At 34.1% G+C, this 22045-nt stretch overlaps 1 protein-coding gene across 1 annotated transcript in view; it reads left to right on the top strand.

The window, feature by feature from the left end:
• The first annotated feature begins 1801 nt into the window (after positions 1 to 1801).
• LOC150092738 (patatin-like phospholipase domain-containing protein 2) overlaps positions 1802 to 22045 on the top strand; it is a 40538-nt gene continuing 20294 nt past the window's right edge. The window contains exons 1-4 of the mRNA XM_090414266.1: positions 1802 to 1961; positions 17072 to 17304; positions 18063 to 18128; positions 21460 to 21609. Coding sequence (XP_090270392.1) covers positions 1802 to 1961; positions 17072 to 17304; positions 18063 to 18128; positions 21460 to 21609 — 609 coding nt within the window. The remainder of the gene's footprint in view (positions 1962 to 17071; positions 17305 to 18062; positions 18129 to 21459; positions 21610 to 22045) is intronic.

Here is a 22045-nt window from a genome sequence, read left to right on the forward strand (position 1 = left end):
TCTTATATTCCAATCCTGTCTACAGGAATCATCGTAAATGGTTTTTAACAAGAGATGAATTACCTGGTCTCATACAGACGTGAATTTACACACGAAAATTCAAGCTTTCCTTGTAGAAATCTAAACCAGTGCTTCCCAAACTTATGTATGTAAAGGCCCCTTTGGAAAAATTAAAATATTTCACGGCCCCCATCGAAAAAAAATCGTAATACAGACATATATTATTATAATATTTATTGTATTTATATTCAATATAAAACATACACAGTGAATATTGCAAAAATCAAATGCAAATATTGCATTTTTAGCACTTACATACACATTTGACTTGGCACACTTAGTCTTAAAACATTTTAAATTAGTTTAAGTTAAGGGATATTACATCCCATATAGTTTCTTAGCCGAATAAGAAACTCAAAGAGTTTCATGCCGAATATAGTAGAAACTATATATAAAGTTCGGCGATTACAAGCGTAAGCAAATACCTGGATACTGCAGCACTGATCCCAAAGGGTAGTGCAAGCTGGGGCAACTCGTGGTAGAGGTGGAGCGAGCTCCGATCACTATTCTTGATATTTGCCCATAATGTGAACTTAGCTCCTAGGAACTGTATTTTTGTTCACATTATGAGAGAAGGTCACTACCCAGACCGGTTTCGACCTTTATTGAGGTCTCATCAGTGAGTAGCCAGACCTAGTTAATAGTTAATATCAAGTTTGTAGCGAACATAACTTGTACCCCTACTACGAGTATTGCCGTGAGGTGCTCTAATAAATTATTAGATATGTAGTAATTGAAGCCTTTGGCTCTTCACATATCTAATAATTTTAAATTAGTTTTCATTATTCCCCCCCCCCCTTCAACAAAACTAACGCTCCCCCAAGGGGATCAGGGCCAACAGTTTGGGAAGAGCTGATCTAAACCATCGCAAACGTATTTTCTTTACACTAGTATTATTATTATAAGTTGGGTGAATTTTTATGTTTGAAATCACCATAAAAATGTTACTCTAGCTCTTAAAGCATCTCTCATGATTTACTCATGTTAATTAGCACAATATCAATAGATTAAAATATGGTATGCTGCAAAAATTTACAATAATAACGCAGCAATAAAAGTATAGTTACAGCTGAGAGATTACAATAGCGTCCGATCAGATATAATGCAAGTATAGCGTTAACATACTGACTGCATCGCTGTTGTTGGCACAATACGACGCTTCCTTTGCAAATACAATATGCCAACTCCCACTGTGTATAGAGAAAGTGTACCTCGTGAAACCAGAAACTTGAATGGCCTTTAGGAGGGAGGGGAGGATAGATTACTTTCCGCTGTTGGCGGTTTGGAGTCCAAAAGAGGTCACTGACTGATAGTTGGTTAAACCGAAGAGAGAGAGTTAGGATCACTTGGTAACAAAGTGACGTCATCTAACGTTCTATGGTAACACGGAAGTAGTCGTCATTATTCGTTATAATTTGCCGCACAGGTTGAAAGGGACACACTTTCCTGTTCTACATTGAGTGGTGTCGCCTCAGCAGGCAAGAGTATTAGTCAGTTCGTGGTACCTCGCTTAACGGATCGGATATGCTGAAATCTGTTAATGAGGATGGCACGCGCGGTTTGACTGATATAATATAAGAAAGCATTGTTTTGGTTTCGTTGCATCTAGGAAAGTTGAGAGATCGAATTATGGGATAAGGTTATAAGGTAGCGGTTTAAGGAGTGAGCAACACTGTGAGATGTGAATTACTTATTTGGCTCACCACATAGTAGTTTAATTTCTCTCTTACCTCGTGCAGATATGAATCTCTCATTTGCTGGATGTGGCTATTTGGGTATATACCATATTGGAGTTGCTTCCTGCTTCCAACAATATTCTCCACATGTGTTAAATAATAAAACTACCGGGGCCTCTGTTGGAGCCCTCGTTGCTGCTGCCATGCTGTCTGGAGTTTCTCTTGGTAAGTGCATTATTTTCTACTACACACAACTGGAATTAATAATTGTTTTGTGATCTGCATTTTTTTAAAATTATCGTTGACTATCGAAATATGACACACTTTGTTTTCATTTTTGTAGTCCTGTGTTTTCTTAACATAGTTTTCATTCCATGAAATTTTGATTATTCACTCATTTTTTAAATCCTCATTACTTGTTTTGATACGGATCTGAGACTTCTATAAGAAATTTTTCAGAATGCAAAACTTTTGAAAGTGGCTGTTCCATTATTTATCACCACTCCATCCTATAGTCTCTTCTGCTGTAGAGATCAGGCGGCAATATTTAATAATAATGATGTCATTTATATTAGTATTTAAATAATTATCAGCATTTATTAATATACGAGTAATACACGTAGATTTGATATAAAATGCAAATATCAACATAACTGAATTTAAATTCTTTATTTTATTTTCAAAGATTATTTCAATATGCTGAAATATCTGCAACTACAATGTCAATACCGCCTCTTGTGAGAATAATTCTAAACTCTCGTTGCGATATGCTAATATACCCTGCAGCCTGTAGATGTGCAAGGACAAGTCTACCATGTCAATAATCTGATATATATTGGTTTAAATATCGGCTACTAAGGTTAATTTTTGTTCCTATTTTCTTGAAAACCTGCATGCCATAAAATTGCCTTTTTAAAACTCGACTGCCGACTTTGCTTTTCGGTATGTATGCTTATGGATATTATTTTGATTGACGAAGCATTTTAGTTGCTCTCGTCTGCATGTTTATTTTAATTTTTTTTATATAAACATTTGTTATTTTACAGTAGTTTTTACATTTTTTAAATTTATTTTTTGTTTTATATATATATATATATATATATATATATATATATATATATATAGGGTGTTCGGGATAAATTTGACATATTTATAATTAATTATATTTTTCCGTAAGTTACATGTATTAACACACACTTCTCTTCATTTAAAAGTTTGGACCCTTCTTCATTCATATACAAGATGTCAGAAAGGATGGATAGCTGGAACCCACCTGAATCATGGAAGAGAATAACTTGTATCATGATGATTCGTGCCCGCCATCAAAATAAGGATATTACGACTGCTGCCCAATGCTCCCTGAATACAGTAAAAACAATCAGGCATGAACTAGAAACTTGCAATGGTGACTACGAGGATGTAGCAAGAAGAAAGATCCCTAGCAGACGATCTGATTGCGTTCGTACAGCAGAATTCCTCGCAAATCTGCAGGAACAGGTGTTGAAGAACCCTGGCATTGGAATTCGGGCTTTGTTCGTGGAGTTGCTAACTGTAGTCAAGCCCTGGATAACAAGGGTAGCCAATGGTAGGCCGTATGTATGGCAGCAGGATTCGGCCCCTTGCCACACCTCTGGGAAAAGTCAAAAATGGTTGTCTGAAAATTTCTACGACTTCACCAGTCCAAATGTTTGGCCTCCAAACTCCCCAGACCTTAACCCCATGGATTATTTTGTATGGGGCGCAGTTGAAAAAGACACCAATCGCACTTCCAGTAATACAAAAGCCCAGTTAATGGATAAAATTAAAACAGTTTTTGCGGCCCTTCCCAGGGAGACTGTAGCATCAGCTTGTTCGAGGTTCCGAAGCAGAATTGAAGCTGTGATCGATGCTAATGGTGGTTATTTTGAGTAAATCTTGTTGATAGTATTGTAATTAACTCTGCCTGTAATGTTTTTTTGTCAATTCATTAAATTTAATAGATACAAAGATTTTCTTTTTCCTTACGAAACTGTCAAATTTATCCCGAACACCCTGTATATATCAGTGCTGGATTTACGTAAAAGCTACGCTTAGGGCCTCAAATAAAAAAAAAAAAACAAAGACCAGCTGATGTAATTTAAAACAGTAGGGGGCCTCTGGTTTTTTGTATAGATTTGCTGAGGCCCTAAGATATTTTCAGAAAAAGAAAAGTACAGGAAGACAAATAAAACATCCGCTATAGCTCAGTATAATAGTTGTTTGTTTCTAAGATTACTACGATTAGCTTCACGTTTACTATAGAAGCAACTGTTTTTTGTTTTGATATGATCCACTTTTAAGTTTTTTTTTTTTTTTTTCTAAAAAAAAGTTCCATGTTTCATCTCTAGAGGAGGCAGTACCGTCGACAGGGTGTAGCACAGAGGCAGTCTGCCTCGCGGCGTAGCTTAAGGGCGCTCGTTCAGTCATTGCGGTAGGCTCCGTCGCTACGCTAACAATTGTTAGAGTAGCAAGTGCGGAAAGAAGTTTTCCCAATCTTAAAACCGATTTAAAAATTATTTGCGAACAGCAATGACTATAATTTAAATTTAGAAGAGCTTATAAATAGTTTTATTGTGCGATATCCCCATAGAGCAACATAATTAATATTATGTAATCATTTTGCATTAATGTTTCTCTTTCTCTTTTTACCTCCATCAGAGGTGATTTTAATTGTTTGCTTTAGAGTGCGATCTAATCTGGCGACGGCACTGAGGGGAAAGTTTCCCAAATATGTAAATTATTTCAAAAAATTTATTCCTCGGCCCGCTAACGATACTAATGTACCATAGGCTTACAACCTTTCGTGAGTGGTAAGGTAACCACATTTAAAAAAAAAAAAAAAAAAAATTAGGAATCACGAGCTGATTGTTAGATAGTCTTGGACACCTTACTCTACATGCAACCCAAGCTGCTTCCCACCTTTTACTAAGTGGGGTGACCCTCACACTGGGCAATGAAATTCATCATACCGCCTAAAACATTCACAAACATCCATGTTCAAGGGAGAACCAACAGCCTGTACTAATTCTTCGAGAAGATGGTGGTAAGAAACGAATAAAGAAACCAAAAGCATTCATATACATATAATAAAAAATTATGTGAGTCGAAAGTTGTGGAAGTGATTTCAGAATTTATACTTGTCCATTTGCTTTCTTTCTTACTCTTATTTAGAACACCTTTCTTATGTAAATTAGTTATCACCACTGTTGCGTCTGTGATTTGTTTTTGTTCTTGTACCAATATTTTTTTTTTTTTCTCGTAAAATCGCGCCTTCCCGAACGATTCCAAAACGTTTAGGTTTCAATATTTAATTTATATCCCTGACCAAAAGGAAGGCAAGTGGTCAGTAGCAACCTCCACTTAGGCTACTTTCTTATAATTCGTATGGGGATATTACCTGGTTTATGGAGCAACAAAGCTTCTTTCCTCTCCTCATGCAAGACTGATCATATAGTTTGAAGGAAATATAGTTTAGATTTCTTTAAGACTTGAAAGTAATATTTATTTCCCTATGTCAAGTTACTGGCATAATGATAGGTATCCCAGTGGTGGGTGGGGCTGCCACCTTAGGGCAACTAAGCTTACCTCTTTTAGAAGGTAGTGGAAACTACAGTTTGCAAGGACAGGCCACCCCTCGCCCTCGAATTGTTCTAATAGCACCTGGGGAGGGCGAAGGAGTTAGAAATAGAAGAAAACAAAAGGAAAGAAGCGTAGAGAACCAGTATACTATTCTTCTTGTAAGAAGTAAGACCTGGCGTAGCTCGGATATCTAGGGTTTGCTATGCCCATACTCACCGATGTGAGTCCCCGAGAAAAATAAACAGTACGTTTGCAAAAATTACAAAACTAAATATTATGAGACACAACTATGCATTATTTGACCCCCCCCAAAAAAATGAAGATATTTTAAAATAACTAAAAATAAAATCAATAGAAAAAATAAATAAGCATTAAAAAAAATTGGATAGAACGTGTAATTCGAATGGCCAACACCCATATCCTAAACAATTAATAAAATATAAACCGATTGGGAAGAGAAGGCAGGGTATAACTAATGAGATTATTAGATTAAAACTGAGACCAGAACACAAAGTCTGTATTTAGCGTTTTGATGAAATACAATGTAGCAAATGCATTTCCGCAAGACTACACAGGTCCAAGTAAATTCAGAGCTGAATTTATTTGGTTTACGTTTTGCCTTTAAAAAAAAAACTCGGCACATGAGGTGATACATAGTCATGCAGAAACTTATGTTACAATGATAATTTTTGCCTATCCATATAACTTTCCAACAGAATATTCAAGTGAAACAGTTATTGGTTTGGAAGAGATGGTGTAGGAATCAGACTGAGTATTTATTTTATTATATATTTTTTATTTTTCTGAAATACAGATGTACAGTGCCAGTCAGATACATCCTAATACTTGACTGGTTTATTCAGGCGAAATAATTACGATTATTGATTTTAATCATCAGGATCAATGTTGTTAATGGCAAAAATGAAATTATGATCCCCCCCTCTCAAATGAAAAATAAAGAGACTTGCCATATCTTAAGTTTTCTAAATACTTCAAAAGATTGCGTGTTGCAGAATCTATGCCTTCAACAACTTAGGAATTATTCTCTTCGGTTTTTTTTTTTTTTTTTGTTGTTGTTTAGAGGGAGGGCCCCGCAAATTGGTTGGGTGAAATATCTGAATACTAATCTAGTATCTATGAAGTAACTACTTTTAAGGTAGTTGTTTGTAGCTCTCTAGTAGGTTCATGGTTCAGTATGGAGTATATCTATGTGAAGCAGTTGTCTTCATGTTGTCATTCATCCGCATCAAGGATTACTATAGCATTAACCTTATTCACTATCACGGCGTTGTTCCCTAGAATTTTTAGAGCTCATCTCTTTCTCTCTGGTAATTCCTTTAAATTTGAGAGATTGTGTTCAAGAAATTCGTGGACTTTATACGCCAGGTAAATCTGAACAAGACATTCTGTTATGTTGTTTCTTCAATTTGGGAGAGAATTATAGAAATTATGAGAAGTTAACTTGGAAAGAAAGAAAAATCCATATATTAAATCTTAATCCATATAAATATGGATTAAGACTTGGACGCTGACTTCAGAAAACAGTAAAAAGGAATTTAAATAATTTGTTTAAAATTAATGTTTAGATAACAATCTGGAACACATCCGAATGACTACTGAAAGAAAATGGATTCCTCCCCCCCCTCAGAATATACGACTACTGAAAGAAAATGGATTCCTCCCCCCCCTCAGAATATAGAGAGAACACACACACAAAAAAAATGTTCTGGAATAATGACATTATATGAAACAAGAAAGGAATGAACAGCGCTAGGAAATTTACTCGAGCTTGAAGGCATTTGTGTGTGTGTGTGTGTGTGTGTGTGTAGTTATGTGTTACGTTAGAGAACAAGTAACTTACAATTACCTTGCGGGGAAATATAAAATGACATATGGAGCATACTACCAAATTATTGTATCTGTAAGTCGAACTGAAATGACAGAACAGAGTAACGGTTTCTGGAATGTTTTTTATGTAAAAAAAAAAATCTTATGTGTGCCACCACATGTGACTGAATTGCAAGCAGGAACCGAATGTCACACTAAAGTTAGTGTACCGTTCAGTTATAGAGGCAAGAAATATTATAATTGTTACATTCATCTTTCTGGAAGGAATATTTTCACAGCCAACCACAAAAGAGATGGAACATAATTATGTTTTTGTAATATTCCTCAGATGTTTTATGACTACAAGCGCATCTTCAGATAAATGGAATCTCCGTATATATTATTTGATGTGGCATTTCAAATTAAAATGCATGAATAAAGGAAGTTTTTTAATTTACTGTATATGACAGGAAAAAAAAGCTGTCTGAGCATTTAAAAATGGTTTTCCATTTTCCCTTATGTGTTGGGCTCAACCGTCTGTCACGGCCAAGTAACTTGGCTTATTTGATACCTAATTTATACTTGGGGCGATTAATCTTGATTCGAATTTCTTCTAAGATGCGAAAAACCTTTTTTTAAAAGTTTCCAGCTGAAGGTAAGTTATCCAGTCTCATACGGAAGGGTTAGGATTTCTCCTTCTGGAATGGAGGGGTTCATTCCTCAAGATTAAAAAAAAAAAAAAAAAAAAGCAGGAGATTACACGCAATTAACAGACATAATATTCTGGTCTTTTAGCCTTAATTACTTCTGCCGTAACTCTAACCAATCCATAATAATCAGGAATTATCAAACAATTAAGGCATGGTGGTGTTGGAGCATTGTCATGCTGTAGCCTTATGTTTGCCAAAGTGTGGTGGTGTGTGTTTGGGGGGGGGGGGGGAATTGAACAAATCAGTTGGAACATGACTAGCTGATTTACGAGACCTGTTTAGTTGTATTCAGTTTTCCGAATGAAATGTGAACCAGAAAAACATATTTCGAGTACGATTTCATCGGCCTGCTTGCTTGTTAAATACTCCATAACCGTAAATTCACCTGCATTGTCATGAGAAGGAAAAAAAACAAAAAAAACTGTGCTTTAGAACCTTGTACACAAGCCAAAAATAGCTGTAATTCACTTGGAGGGAATAGTAAATTATGTTTATATTAGAATGCTATCACGAAGCTCGCCTCTTTTTATGATTGTTCAGTCACTTCCATACTCGTTTTGATTCAGTTTTTATGAATCGAGGAAGTTGGAGTTGTTCCACCAGGAATGAGAATGAATGATGTTTTGCTTATTTTTGTTTGAGCTTACGAGGACAATTATTATTGTATACAGTATTTTGTCATATTTAAATCTTTAGAATGCATTAAATGTTAAAGATCATTACAAGTAATCCTCATTATGTATTTCAAAAGTGATTAGATGGGTAATCAAATCATATCACAACTTATGTCAAAAAAGCAGCAACTTATTGACGACATCTAGTATAAGCTGTGTGTGAGTAATTCTACTACCAACTACTTATCTATTAATAAAGAAAGATTACTTACCCATTTATTTCCAGTTCATATTTATTTTAGGAACAAGCTTCAATGTGAATTTTGGTTTAAGAGTGTGAAAAAAAATTTCCAGGTAATTAATTACGAAACATTTAAACATGACCTATTTTTACTTTCTTGATATCCTCAGGCAACCAGACCTGTTTAATACAAGACAGGTAGCGCACTCTAAGTGTAAGTGTAGTTTACTCCAGGCATTTTTTTTCTTTCCTCGGTTGCGATTGGATATGCGAAAAGAAGGAATTATACGGGTGTATTAACACAGCATGTTAGGCGTCATGTGAGTCACTAAATTATGGTGTCCTTTTTGCCGATTGACGACAACTGAAAAGTAGCGGCAATACTGACACGGACTCAGAAAGCGAAGCCCGATACATGAGACAGTCTATATAACTAGATTTTGTTTGTCATAGGACCCAAATGAACGCTAATTATGAATTCCTTAAAATTCGTATGACAAGGAAGTTTCAATGGGGGGGGGGTAAGTAGAAATGATTTCGAAAGCTCTTTCTGGTTTATAGTATCGGTTTATGTTGTAGTATGGTCAAAAGGTTTGTATTCAGAGTGGGTGTTTTTAAACGCAGATAAGAAAAAAAAATCAGATTACTTAAAACATCCCCCCCCCCTTGTTAACATTTTCCAAAAACGTGTTTTTTGGTTCAAGAGACAAATAAATTTTTACTACTGATGTGAATTATTTAATAGGAAATTTCATTCTGGTTGAGGACGAGACAAAATGGAGCGTGAAATCATTTCTTAAATGATTATAATCTGAGTACATCTGAAACGGAAAGAGAGCATAATTGCACTGAAGCACAGCTTGGCACTGAACTTGATTATAGAACTTGAGAACAGCATAATAGTTTTTGTTTTATATCGGAAACGATGCTCTCCTTCTGAAATATTTATAGTTTCGAAAGTGATCGATAGCTTACCAAGTTACAGAACCAGTTGCCCTTTTTTGTTAGTTATTTTTGATCAAGAATTCCCTTAATTAAAAATAGCTAATCAAAGATAAATGTGACTTCATCGGAATTAGTGTTCCTTAATACCATTACAACTCTTGTCGAAGGTTGTTTCAAAGCGCAAATATCGTTGCCTATTGGGCATATAAAACAACTGAATATTAATTAACATGGCTGTTGTTTTAAGGTGCAAATGCAGATCGTAACTACAGAAAGTAGGTGGATGGATGAGATTTACTTTGTGTTCGTTATTGATTTGAGTTGGTTTTGATTTGATTTTAAGAGTACTATTCCAGACGCGTATTCTGAGGAAGAGGAGGTTCTGTGCTTTGCGCCACAAATGATGAATGTCGTCTCTCCTATTGAATAATCATTTTTCTCTCTCTCGCTCTGTACTGCAATTACGTGTAGATCCACACCGTACCATGCAAGCTTTCGAAATCAGATCCAACGGAAGAGGGTGATTAACCTTATTGCCAGTGGCGGCTCGTGGCCTGAAATCGTGGGGGTGCTGCAACTTTCGAAATATACAATGGTGTATACAACACATTTACACTGTAAATACAGTGTATACGTGTTTTAATAAAATATCAAAATTATGGTAAAAATTAAACATGAAAAAATAGTTTATCGATAAAATTATACAGCTAGGTATAATTCAAAATTACTTAAAAATAAAAACTATAACAAATGTTATGTTTTTAATTTTAATGTCCAAATATTTAAAGAGGCGGAGTAAACACGATAAGCACTACGCACACTCTACTACTGGCGCAAACTGCATATAAACAACAGCGGAATTGCGCGACGGACAGTGCCGCATTACGCTAATAGCTCGCATCTTACTATGACGTGCGTATGCTTGCGCGCGTAGCAATATGACACTGTGGTAAACACAGTGCTGCTAGCGTCCTTCGCCTTCCTAAGTGCTAAAAGATGGATTTTTATTATTTTTTATAGAAAATAAGAGAATTGCATAGGATTGTTGATGATAAAATTAAATATTACAAGCAAATATTAATAAATATATATATCGAGAAAAATTGGGGGTGCTGCAGTTCCGAAGTGCCATGCACAAGCAGCTCTTGCTTATTCCCATAGTGTCCTATGTCTATATATCGTGTGTATTCTTCTCGTCAGTTTTGCCTGTTTTGCGGATGAAAAACCAGTTTTTTCCCGGGAGGGAAAACCTTGCTACATCCGTATGAGACTGGCTAATGCACCTTCAGGTGCTACATCTTTCATAAAGTTTCTTTTTTATTTATAAATCGATACAGAAGCTTTAATGTCTCTTACGGATTTTTTTTTTTTTTTTAGAAATTCTTCTAAACCAATACATTAATACTTAAAATAGCAAAAAAAAAAAAAAGAAAGAAAGAAAAAGAAACGTTTATCATAATAATTTTCGTGATTATGTACCTTATGACTAGCGAGATTAAGTTTATATCAACAGTTGTCCTCCAAATTAGTTTTCATTACTTGTCAGCATTCCAATATCGTCGAATCGAACATTTCGGTCTTCTAAGGCACTTCTGACTGGATCAATCAACCTTGATCTTTTTATGTTTAAAAATAAACGCCTTTTTTTGCTAACTTTATTTTTCTTCCGTTTGTTTTAAGTGACCATACTACCTTAGATTAGTCCTACTCACCCATTCTTCAATGTTAAGTTCCTTCCTAATATCTTCATTTTTGATGATTTTTAAATAAGTTATTTAATATTTTATAGAAATTTTCCCCCTGAATTCGCTGTCTACTGAGAGAGAGCGTTTCATTAATGATGCCCTAGTTATAGCACTAATGAATTCTTAAGTTCCTATTATTTCATTGACTATATAGCAGAAAATGTCGTTGACATTTTTTACTATACAGAAAATTCAAACTTTAAATAAGAGTATTTAAAAATTTCCTATATTCAGCTAGGCGTCCCAAGAACCTGACACCATAAAATCCTCAATGAATTCGCTTCTGCATTAAGCCGTACTAGATTTCGGCTAATCTATTATCAACAAATATCAAACCAGAAAATAATACAGACAACTCGATTTATAAAATCAGAAAATGAGCCAGTTTATTATTGATAGTATAAATCGAAGCTTCACTTGAAACATATTGTAAACCAAATGGAAACTCGAGGGTTGATGAGCTTTTGATTTTCACTGACAATCTGAATCCATACAGCAGTTTTGCAATATATTTAACAAGGATTAAGTTTTAAGCTTTTGCTGATGAAACTCCTCCGGACCTTCAGGCGAGGCCTCTCGTATCACTATAATACAGTACAATACATAGACAATTAGTCTATGTACTATATTTAGCTACGGTTATGTAATTAGAGACGGCTGGAATGAAATTTATCTTGCATAATAAATTCCACAAACACTGTACTGCTTACACGCAAGTAAAACAGTTTTATTGTAGCGCCAAATAAAGTATGTAACGATATGTCCTAACATCCTCTTTCAAAATTTGAAGAAAATATGTGGTAACAGCAGTTTGTAATGTGTCGTTGGGTTACATCGTTGACGTCTCTAATTGGGAAGGAATGATCCTTCGTGTCTCAGTCGGTTTCGACAATATCCTGTGGCTGGAAAGACCCGGGTTCGAACCCAGTCTAGGAGGAGGAGAACTTTTATAAGGAATTTTTACTGAAAGCTAAAACTATTTTCCTTCGGGAAACTCTGGTTTTTGCATTTCGCAAAATATGCAAACCGGTTGGAAGAACACGTGCAATTAACAGACATATGACACTAATGTCATTGCCTTAGTTGCCTCCGGCCGTAATTCGCAATAACAAAAACATATCTAGTTGAGAAAGATGAACGAGTTTGGATTGAACAAAATGGTATATGATTCGAATAGTACAAAATTTTAAATTAAAAACTTGGAAGGATGTTTCGAAAATATGTTTGACCAATAAATTTTTATTAGCATCTGATTACTTTCAAAATTAATTCAAACGATTTAATCATATTTCACATAATATTAGTGAAACAGTCAAAATATATATTTAAATACTAGACTTCAAATCTCCACTTCACTAAAAACTACAAATTTCACATGTAGACAATCCTAAAGCATGGTAAATCATATTCAGAAATAAATCGCGGGTAAAAACTGAAAAGCTCTTCAGTAAAAAAAAAAAACATAAATACAAAATGTATTTGAAAATGGGATGTATTTGAAACATTTCTATTTTTGGACAGAAACTGCAGTTTTGCCATTTACCATACTAACGTTCAAAAATATCTTTTGAATGATGTATGCGATGATTGGAATCAACCCTTAATAAAGTGTGTATTTATAAATAGCATTCTTATACAAAGTAGTGAACTTTTTATTGTCACTAAGTTGAACTAAGAGCAAACATTTAATTTCGAATGTAATAAGATCTCAAGCACTAAACTTCATGGAAATTGTAGGGATTTTGTCTATCGAATAAAAAAATATGTAATTGGTATTCGTTTTATTCTCCCTCCTGAAAGGCCATTTAATTAGAACAAACCAATGCTTTTATAATGGCAAACATGAAATGCGTGATAACGTGAAGAAAGTGAATATTCAATGGTTTTTAATATTTAGCCCTCAAAGATATTTATTTTCAGAATAAAATAAATCAGGAGGAAAAAAGTGAAACAGCCAGCTAAACACCTCTTTTTAACCTATTTTCAAATTCGGAAAGTCAATGTTATCTAGATTAGCTGTTTTTAGTAACATGATGTGAGAGCTGAGAAATCGAAATCTGCAGAAACATCACTTTATTTCTGCGTCATGTTTGGAATTTTTTAATATTTAGAAATCATCAGGTCACTGTTTTTACTCGGGTCAAAATATTGTACATCTAAACATGAGATTCAAATCCAAATGAGTTATTGGTCAGACCTCGGCAAACATCACCCAATTTGAAAGATAAAAAGTTAAGGCTGAAATATGATGCTAAAAAAAGAATCGCGTGTTCAGTAATCATCTCCAGCGTCTACGCGGGGAGGGGGAGGTCAGTGTTTTGCAAACCACAACAGAAAAGTAAATCTCTCTCTCTCTCTCTCTCCCCTCATCTTCCCGGAAGGAGATATTTCATTCTCGAAATAAATATTTCATTATCAAACATTACATTTTTAGAGGGATGGAAGGATGACAATAAAATTAATAATATAAGTAAGATAAAAAAAAGTATAGATTTAAGTTATGATGGCGTATTAATAGTTGATTAGATTATCAACATAAATACAACAAAAGTAAAACTTAATGGTGACTCGCCAAGCAGCGAAAACTCGTTCAAGCATTTTAAATGCCTTGACCTACTAAACGGGAATCGTATTGACATCGTCAGTAGCATAAATAAATAGTTATACGCGTGTGTATGTTTTTTGTAGAATTACAAATGGATAGAATGGAAATAAGCTGTTTCCTTCGTGCATTACTTTCATGTATGGAGTTTGCGAACCATAAGCAGAGGGTGACAATCTCATGCCACCACTTTAGAAAGGGGATCTTTCTGAAAGAAGAAGCCTTTTAGTGTGTGTGTGTGTGTGTGTGTGTGTGTGTGTGTGTGTGTGTGTGTGTGTGTGTGTGTGTGTAGCTCGATATGCGCCTCGAGCGATATGACTTCAGCCCTATATGCGTTGCCTACGAACGGATAAGTGCTTACATTTTGTGAAATGCCTAAAAAAAAAAAAAAAAAAAAAAAAAAAAAAAGTTCTAATGCATTAAAAATAGTATCGGAGAAAAATCAAAATTTATATAATTAAGATGCTTTTCTAATTTTTTATCTTGGTGATAAAATCTCAAAATGGAGTTTTTTGTAATTGTAAATGTTTTTTGAAATTTTCTGTGAAAAGGATTTGAATGAGTCACCCCGAGATACACTTACTCGCCTTGCTTATTTCTATAAATTATTCTGTTACATATCCATTCAACATCTCTAGTGGATATCTTCCTGTGGGGGTGGGGACGGTAAATTGAACGTATGAGGGACCCATCTGCTTGCCTTTTAACTTAAAGTATCCAAGAAGGCAAGAGCGCCTTCTTTTTCTTCTTCCACAGTGAAACTGATTCGAGGATAGATATTATTGAGGAAATGTACAAAGTTCGACAGAGCCTGTAGGCCATGCGGCCAAATGTTAAAGATATCATCTATATACGTTAATACTTTGGGCCTGAGGGGGAACAGAACTAAGTGCCAAAGATTCAAATAATTCCCTGTATAAGTTTACAGTGGGAGTGTAAGTGGAGAGTCCATTGCTGCACCTTTAAGAGTTGGTTTTTCCAGCTAAAATATTTGATTTGAGGCAGTGCTTAAAGAGTTTGAAAATGTAAAACGATGTCGTCTCAATGTGTTTTGAGTTTGGATGTTTTGCTAGTTTATAGGTTGGAGAGAAGGCTAATTATCTCACTATATATGGGAAAAACTGCCATGGTGAGAGACATATATATGGTACAACAGAACCAGGTATCATTGGACGAGGAGTTGAGACAAGGCTGTTCTCTGTCACCAATTTTGTTCAACATGTATTCCGAAGCAATGTTAAAAGAAGCACTGGAGAATTCGGAAGAAGGAATAAATATTGAAGGTAGACAGTTATTTGCAATAAGATACCCAGATGACAAGACATTACTATAAAACACTGAAACAGGACTACAACATCTGTTGAACAGATTACTGGAATCCTGTATCAATTATGGAATGAGAATTAACATCAGAAAAACAAAGGTGATGAAAATAGCAAGGAAAGAGGCAAATATGGATATCAGAATAAATAGGAAAAAATTGAATCAAGTAAAAACATTTAAATATCTAGAAAGTGTTATTAGCAGTGATGGAAGATGTAAAAGTGACATAAAAGTAAGAATAGCGATGGGAAGAGATGCCTTTAATAGAAAATGGAATTTATTCAGAAGTAAAATGGATAGACATCTAAAGAAAATACTACTAAAATGTGATGTTTGGAGTGTTGCGCTCTATGCAGTTGAAACTTGGACATTGAAGAAAGAAGAAATTAAGATTTTGGAAAGCTTAGAGATGGGGATTTGGAGAAGGATAGAAAAAATCAAATGGACAGATAAAATAACTAATGAAGAGGTCTTGAAAAGAGTAGAAGAAAGAAGTCTGTTAAGGAGGATAAAAAAGAAACAAGGGAAACTGAATTGGACATATTCTGAGAGGAAATGGAATCATCAGAGATGCTATCAAAGGAAAAATAGACGGAAAAAGACCCAGAGGAAGAGTAAGGAAAACAATGCTAGATGACATGTTGAATGGAGACAGGTACACAACCTTGAAAGAGAAGGCTCAGAACAGAAAAGAGTGGAAGGAAAGTTTCTGCTTCTAAAAGAACCTGCTCATTTGCTAGAATACTAAAGAAAGAAAGGTTGGACACTTTTTTTTTTTTTCCAGTATGTTTTCAGTTGATTTTTTGAAACATTAAGTAGGATTTTTTTTTTTTTTTTTTTTTTTTTTTTTTTTTTTTTTTTTTTTTATTTCTTCTCTTGGAAGAAACATGGGTGTTGCTGTCACCTAGCACATAACATCTAGATAATGCTCATCTATAAAGATGAGCCATCCCGATGGAGAAAGATGAACTTTAGAAAGTCTATCGATATTAAACGACATTATTTATTCATAAATCAATCAGAAATCAGTTTACTCTTGTATATTATCAAATTGGCTACTAGAAGTCACGTCACTTTTAGTGTTTTCTTCTTAGCTTAGTAATGGCGAAAGTAAACGTAAACACTAAAAAAAGTAGTAGATTTTTAGTATTTCTAATTTAAAAAGTAAAGTATATGAAGATTCACTGAAGTGTGTTTTACATATATTTCAGTGAATCTGCCAAGCAGAAATTTCTCATCTGTCACGCACGTCAACAAGCAAATTTAATGATAAAATCAAAATTGGCTCGCTGAAACCATCGGAGCACATTCTTTTGGTGAAAAAACAGTAAACGATTCTAATTTATTTCATTACTTAAAAGAAATTATATTTAACAGACCATAGCAATGAAATAATTAAAAAAATGAATTTCATACAAGTTTATTTAAATGAATTAAAATAACAGCGTCTAACAAAATGTTGCATTTCAGATAACGGACTTATTTTTTAAAATATTTGTATTTATATTTTAGAGACATTATCACTTTTCTGTTGCCAAACCTCATCTAACTATATATCTCTGAAATTATTTTAGCAGTATATAATTTTGTTGACAAGATTAAATTCATATCTCCTATTTAGAGGAACATTAATTCACTTTCATCATAGACCGTGTTATGCATTGCCAGATTATCTAGATAAAACAATCAAGAATAATAATACGTTTCTTTTTTTTTTTTTTTTTTTTTCAGGCGCAAGTAGTGCTAGTCTCTTGCGTGTCTCGATGAGAGCACAAGCCAGAGCCCTAGGACCTCTTCATCCGGGTTTTGATATTATGCCATTAATCAGAGATGGTATGGATAAAATACTGCCTGAAGATGCTCATCTCCGTTGTAATGGTAAACTACATATATCCGTTACACGAGTTACTGACGGAGTGAATGTATTACTCAATCAATTCGATACCAGAGAGGACCTATTACAGGTGACTAGTTTTAATATGTGACTTCTGATATCAATGTTTATTTTCGTCGATATCAATTCATTGCAAAATAACTTAAATGAATATTTGCTTCGCACTTAAAATGTTTGTGACGATCGTTACGTATCATTAGTATAGGTCAATAACATTCAAGTGTACGGTTTTTAATTCCAAACAAAAGTTATATTTAACCATACATCAGAATAGGGTTAGATATCCTAAGTATTTATAGATGTCATTCTAATAGGCCTCGTTATAGAAGTTAGACCTACGTTATAGAGCTGTCTGCTCCGATTTTTATCCCATGAATGACTAAGAAATGACAATAAATAGAATATTATCTATTAGATCAGTTTTATATTGCTTTTAGCATGTGAAATATGTATTTTACTTTAAGTTTATCGTTATTATTGAATTGCTTTTAAGCATGTAGAACCACGGTCATGCAAGTCATTTTCCCTTACACACACACTGTTTTATAAATAATATTTATATGTGAAAATTATGCGTTTTTAATTAGTTATTAAGCAGAAATATTAGGAAAGATATGTTGTATCTTATTTCTAACAACATTTTTTATGTTGCAGAGATGCTAGCAATCGAATTTTCTCCAACACTTGTGTTGGACAAAAAAATTATCGCTTTTCATTTTAAAGAATATTATTGGACTCTGTAGCATTTATTATACTATAAATATAAAATCATTGCATTTATTAACTGCTTTTTGTTATTTAAAATAATTTTTCCTTCTTTATCCTTAGGCTTTAACATGCAGCTGTTTCATTCCTTTCTACTGCGGATTATTTCCTCCAAAGTTTCATGGAGTGGTAAGTACCTTCACGTTTTTTCACAGATCATATAACGCTTTATTTATTTTTATTGCATTAGAAATTTTAATTGATATCATTTGGGGCAGGGGTGTTGGAGGGGGATATCAGCGGAGTTTCCGTCCGGAATTCTAGTTTTGTATGTGCATAGTTATAAATAGCAAACAGGAAGACCAAAAAGGAGTTGTTGATAGACTTGTTAATCTTCTAAACCAGTGTTTTTCAAACTTCAGATACCCACATACCCCTTCTTCTTAAATTTTCTTTATTACCAAGTACCCCCTTAACAAAATAATAAAGTATATATCATTGTAAATGTCTATATCAACGTTTTCTTGTTGCTTACAGCTACTTGTATTTGCTATATTGCTCTTTTGTGCGTTTTATAAATCCAGTCTTTAACCAATGATCCATACTTAAAAATTTAAAAGCTAAAAAAAATTACTGTATTTACTCGAATATAACACTTTTTTTTCCCATTAAAGCTAAAAAATCGTGGTGCGAGATATATGCGGGGATTTTCGGAAACTCAAGTTTCAGAAAAAAAAACTGAAAATGGTCTGACTTACCAAGAAGCTCCTATTCGCTATCGATTCTTTCGGCATCGAGAATAGTTTACCTGTGTGCATCGTCAAAGTCATCTACCTAAATAGCTTAATCTTATTTCCCATTATTTCAAGCAAAAATTACCAGTAATTTACAAGACTTGAGGTACATAATGAACAATCCTTCACAACAAATGACTAATAAGAAATAAAAGCAGAGCACGAAACAGACAGCAATGGTAGGCCAGTAGAGATAGAGCAGCTATGATGAAGTGCATATGATTGGTGCAGTATTAACAAAAGATTGCGCGAACCAAAGACAAAGGCAAGTCAATTGAGTTGAAATGCTAATTCTCTTCAACCGAATATCATAATATCTGAAACACATTCATTATATATTTCTTAGTTTTAACACGTTCACGACGGGGGTGGTGTCAAGCAAAATCATATGTTGCACCGGCAACGTATGGTTTTGCTTGAGTCTATACAGCAGTTTCTATTGGAGAGATGTCAATCATTAGTTAGTACCGCTTTTATTCCAGTTGTCTCTAATTGCACTATTTGTTGAGAAATATATTACACAGACTGCAAATGTCTGTACCTTATTCAGTGATACAATAAAACTACTCGTTTTTCTTGCGTCTTCAGTATAGTGACTCTGTTGGGAGGACGTGTGTTTACCGCAGGGAGCGAGTTATCGCCAGGACGTGAACGTCTTGGCAATAGTAACTCGCAATTTGAGTAGAAGAATTCATACTTAATATATAATTTAAGAAATATATACGTTTAAAATTTTTTTTTTTTTTTTCTTAATAATTATTCCATGCGTTAATGGTGCATAGCTGAAAATTGCCACGTACCTCCCTGAAGACCTTTCGCTTACCCTTGCGGGCACGCGTACCATACTTTGAGAAACACTGTTCTAAACCAATGAAATGAATTTAAAACTAAATAAATTTCAAAAAAAATGTCGCTTTCTCTCTATATACTGAGTCTCTAAAAGAACTGGTATTTTAAACAAAGTCATTATTCTAACCAAGTTGTTGTAATATTTATCTTCGACAGTTGTTCACTCACTAGAATTTTGTGCGTTTGCGCAAATTTCATTTTATTCAGCAAGTGTTAAGTTAAATACAGTTATATGCTTGAATAGTTGAGCCAGTGATTTGTGTTCATTAAGAATTCAGGCGAACCTATTAGGTAATTTGCCCGATGATGCATCAAGCTGCGATATGGTTAATTGAAAGGAACTGGCAAAAACTGGAGAACGTAAGTATACTACACCAAACTGGAATTTTCGAGAAACATTGAGTGTTCTTAAGTCATCTTTAAGAAGTCCGAGGTCAGTTAATTGTGCAAGTTTGGAAATAAGCGCCCCTCCCGGTTCGCTGTTCACACTGTGCTTTTTAAAAATATTATGATAGGAGTCTTATACTCGCAGATCGTTCAGCGTATCACTGAAACGGATCGACAAACAACGATTTTGTGTGAAAAGGATGGAGTACAATTTTTGCAACAGTTTCGACGAAGCAACAGTATACATTTTAGGAAATGTAAACAGCTGTTGATCGAGATTTACCCAAAGTGAACTTGTGATATGCACTTACAGAACTCGACATGCTAAGATTGTTTTAATTTTTTCCTGGAAGGCAAAAAAAAAAAGTAGAAAAGGACCAATTTCCTGGCTTATCCTCTTCGCATCTTAATTATGATTATGATTTTTTTTTTTCACCTATGGGTTACGTAAAGTTTTGAGCTGCATACATCAAAAAGCAAAATATGATACAGTTACATCGAAAATTTTGAATGCCAAGTTACACATAGAACTCGCATTGAACTTGTTCATTCTTAATAATAAAATAATTAAGTTTCAAACTGTTTTCTTCACAATATTTATGACTGTCGGCTCTTAATTATTCAATAAAGATTATCATGAAATATTGGTATTCTTTAGAAATTCTATGCAGTATAATTATTCTTTGTTCAAGATGGATGTGAAATTCATTTCTGTTTACCTTGGCAATAATAGGGTCCGCTTGTGTGAAAGTAGTAGGATACAATGATGAATCCAGACTCGAGTTTTGGAAATGGTCAATGGCGCGTCACCCTGTTCATAATACAAGAGGCCATCTTGGTTGCCGAGTGGATAGTACTCGATTTTTAACCAGCGACCTGTAAGTTCGAAACCCACTATAGCAGGGATGTATGCAAAACTCTTTACGATTCTCTTCGTTTACATATCGTCTCTGTTTACGAAGCCTGCAGTGGATTGAAGATGTTTAGTATTTTGTTCAATAGAGAAGGATTTCTGAATTATTAATATTACCAGAAAAATTTACTTAAAATTTTCACTCACAATGTTTATTTACAATTTTTAATTTGAATTACTGTAGTTTTACAGTAATTCAAATTTTTAAAAAAATACATGGGTTTACGTTTGTTTACATCGAAATTTGCGATATTGTTTTCAACAATTTTAAGTGAACATTTTCAAGATTAGCTTCACTTAAAATTGCTGAAATATTAGTAAGAGAGAGTTTTGATTTTTGTATAAGAATACTAAAACATTGTACAGCGATTGGAAAAGAGTTAACCGTTCCAATTGCTGTGCAGTTCACGTATTAATTTTTATTGAAAAAATATAAACTGATATATCCTTCATTATTTTTCAGTGTCAGTTTTAAGCACTATCAGAATGAAAATTTTCTACATTCAAATTTGCTGTTGCATATTAAACCATTATTTTTCAGCTTAACGAGACTTTTTTTTTTTTTTTTTTTTCACAGCCATACATGGACGGAGGTTTCAGTGACAACCAACCCGTTCTAAATGACGAGACAATCACCGTGGCTCCGTTCTCAGGTGAAAGTGACATCTGTCCCGAAGATGGCAACTTCAGTATACTTCAGATTAGTTTAGCGAATACTAGTATCTCGGTACGTATCGCCCTTAGTTAACGTTATTTGTTTTTCAGTCACGTGAGCGCCACTTTGTGATTAGTCAACCATAAAAACAAGTTAGTAATAAATCGCTAGAAGATATTTTGGTCTTAAAAGGCTATTAAATTTTGTAAGTTAACGTAAATTCCAAAGTTTCCAAGAGCTCTCTTATCGGTATAAAGATAGTCATATCATAAAAACCTTTTGGAAGATGGAGATCAAGGTTTAACTTTGTATATATTCAACCATGTGCGCATTTCCTCATGGGAGATTGTGAAGGACATAACTAATAATTTAGTTTAATTTTAAAGAATAGCTCATTCAGAACAATAAATAACATACACACACAGAAATACGGATCGTATAGTTCCAGCAATTTAACATCTTAAATCAGAAATCTTAAGCAGTATTGAGATCCTGAATATTTTTCAAT

Source organism: Typopeltis vanoorti, chromosome 25 (assembly GCF_054136105.1).
Source record: "Typopeltis vanoorti isolate ZY-2024b chromosome 25, IOZ_Tvanoo_1.0, whole genome shotgun sequence".
Lineage (NCBI taxonomy): Eukaryota > Metazoa > Arthropoda > Arachnida > Uropygi > Thelyphonidae > Typopeltis > Typopeltis vanoorti.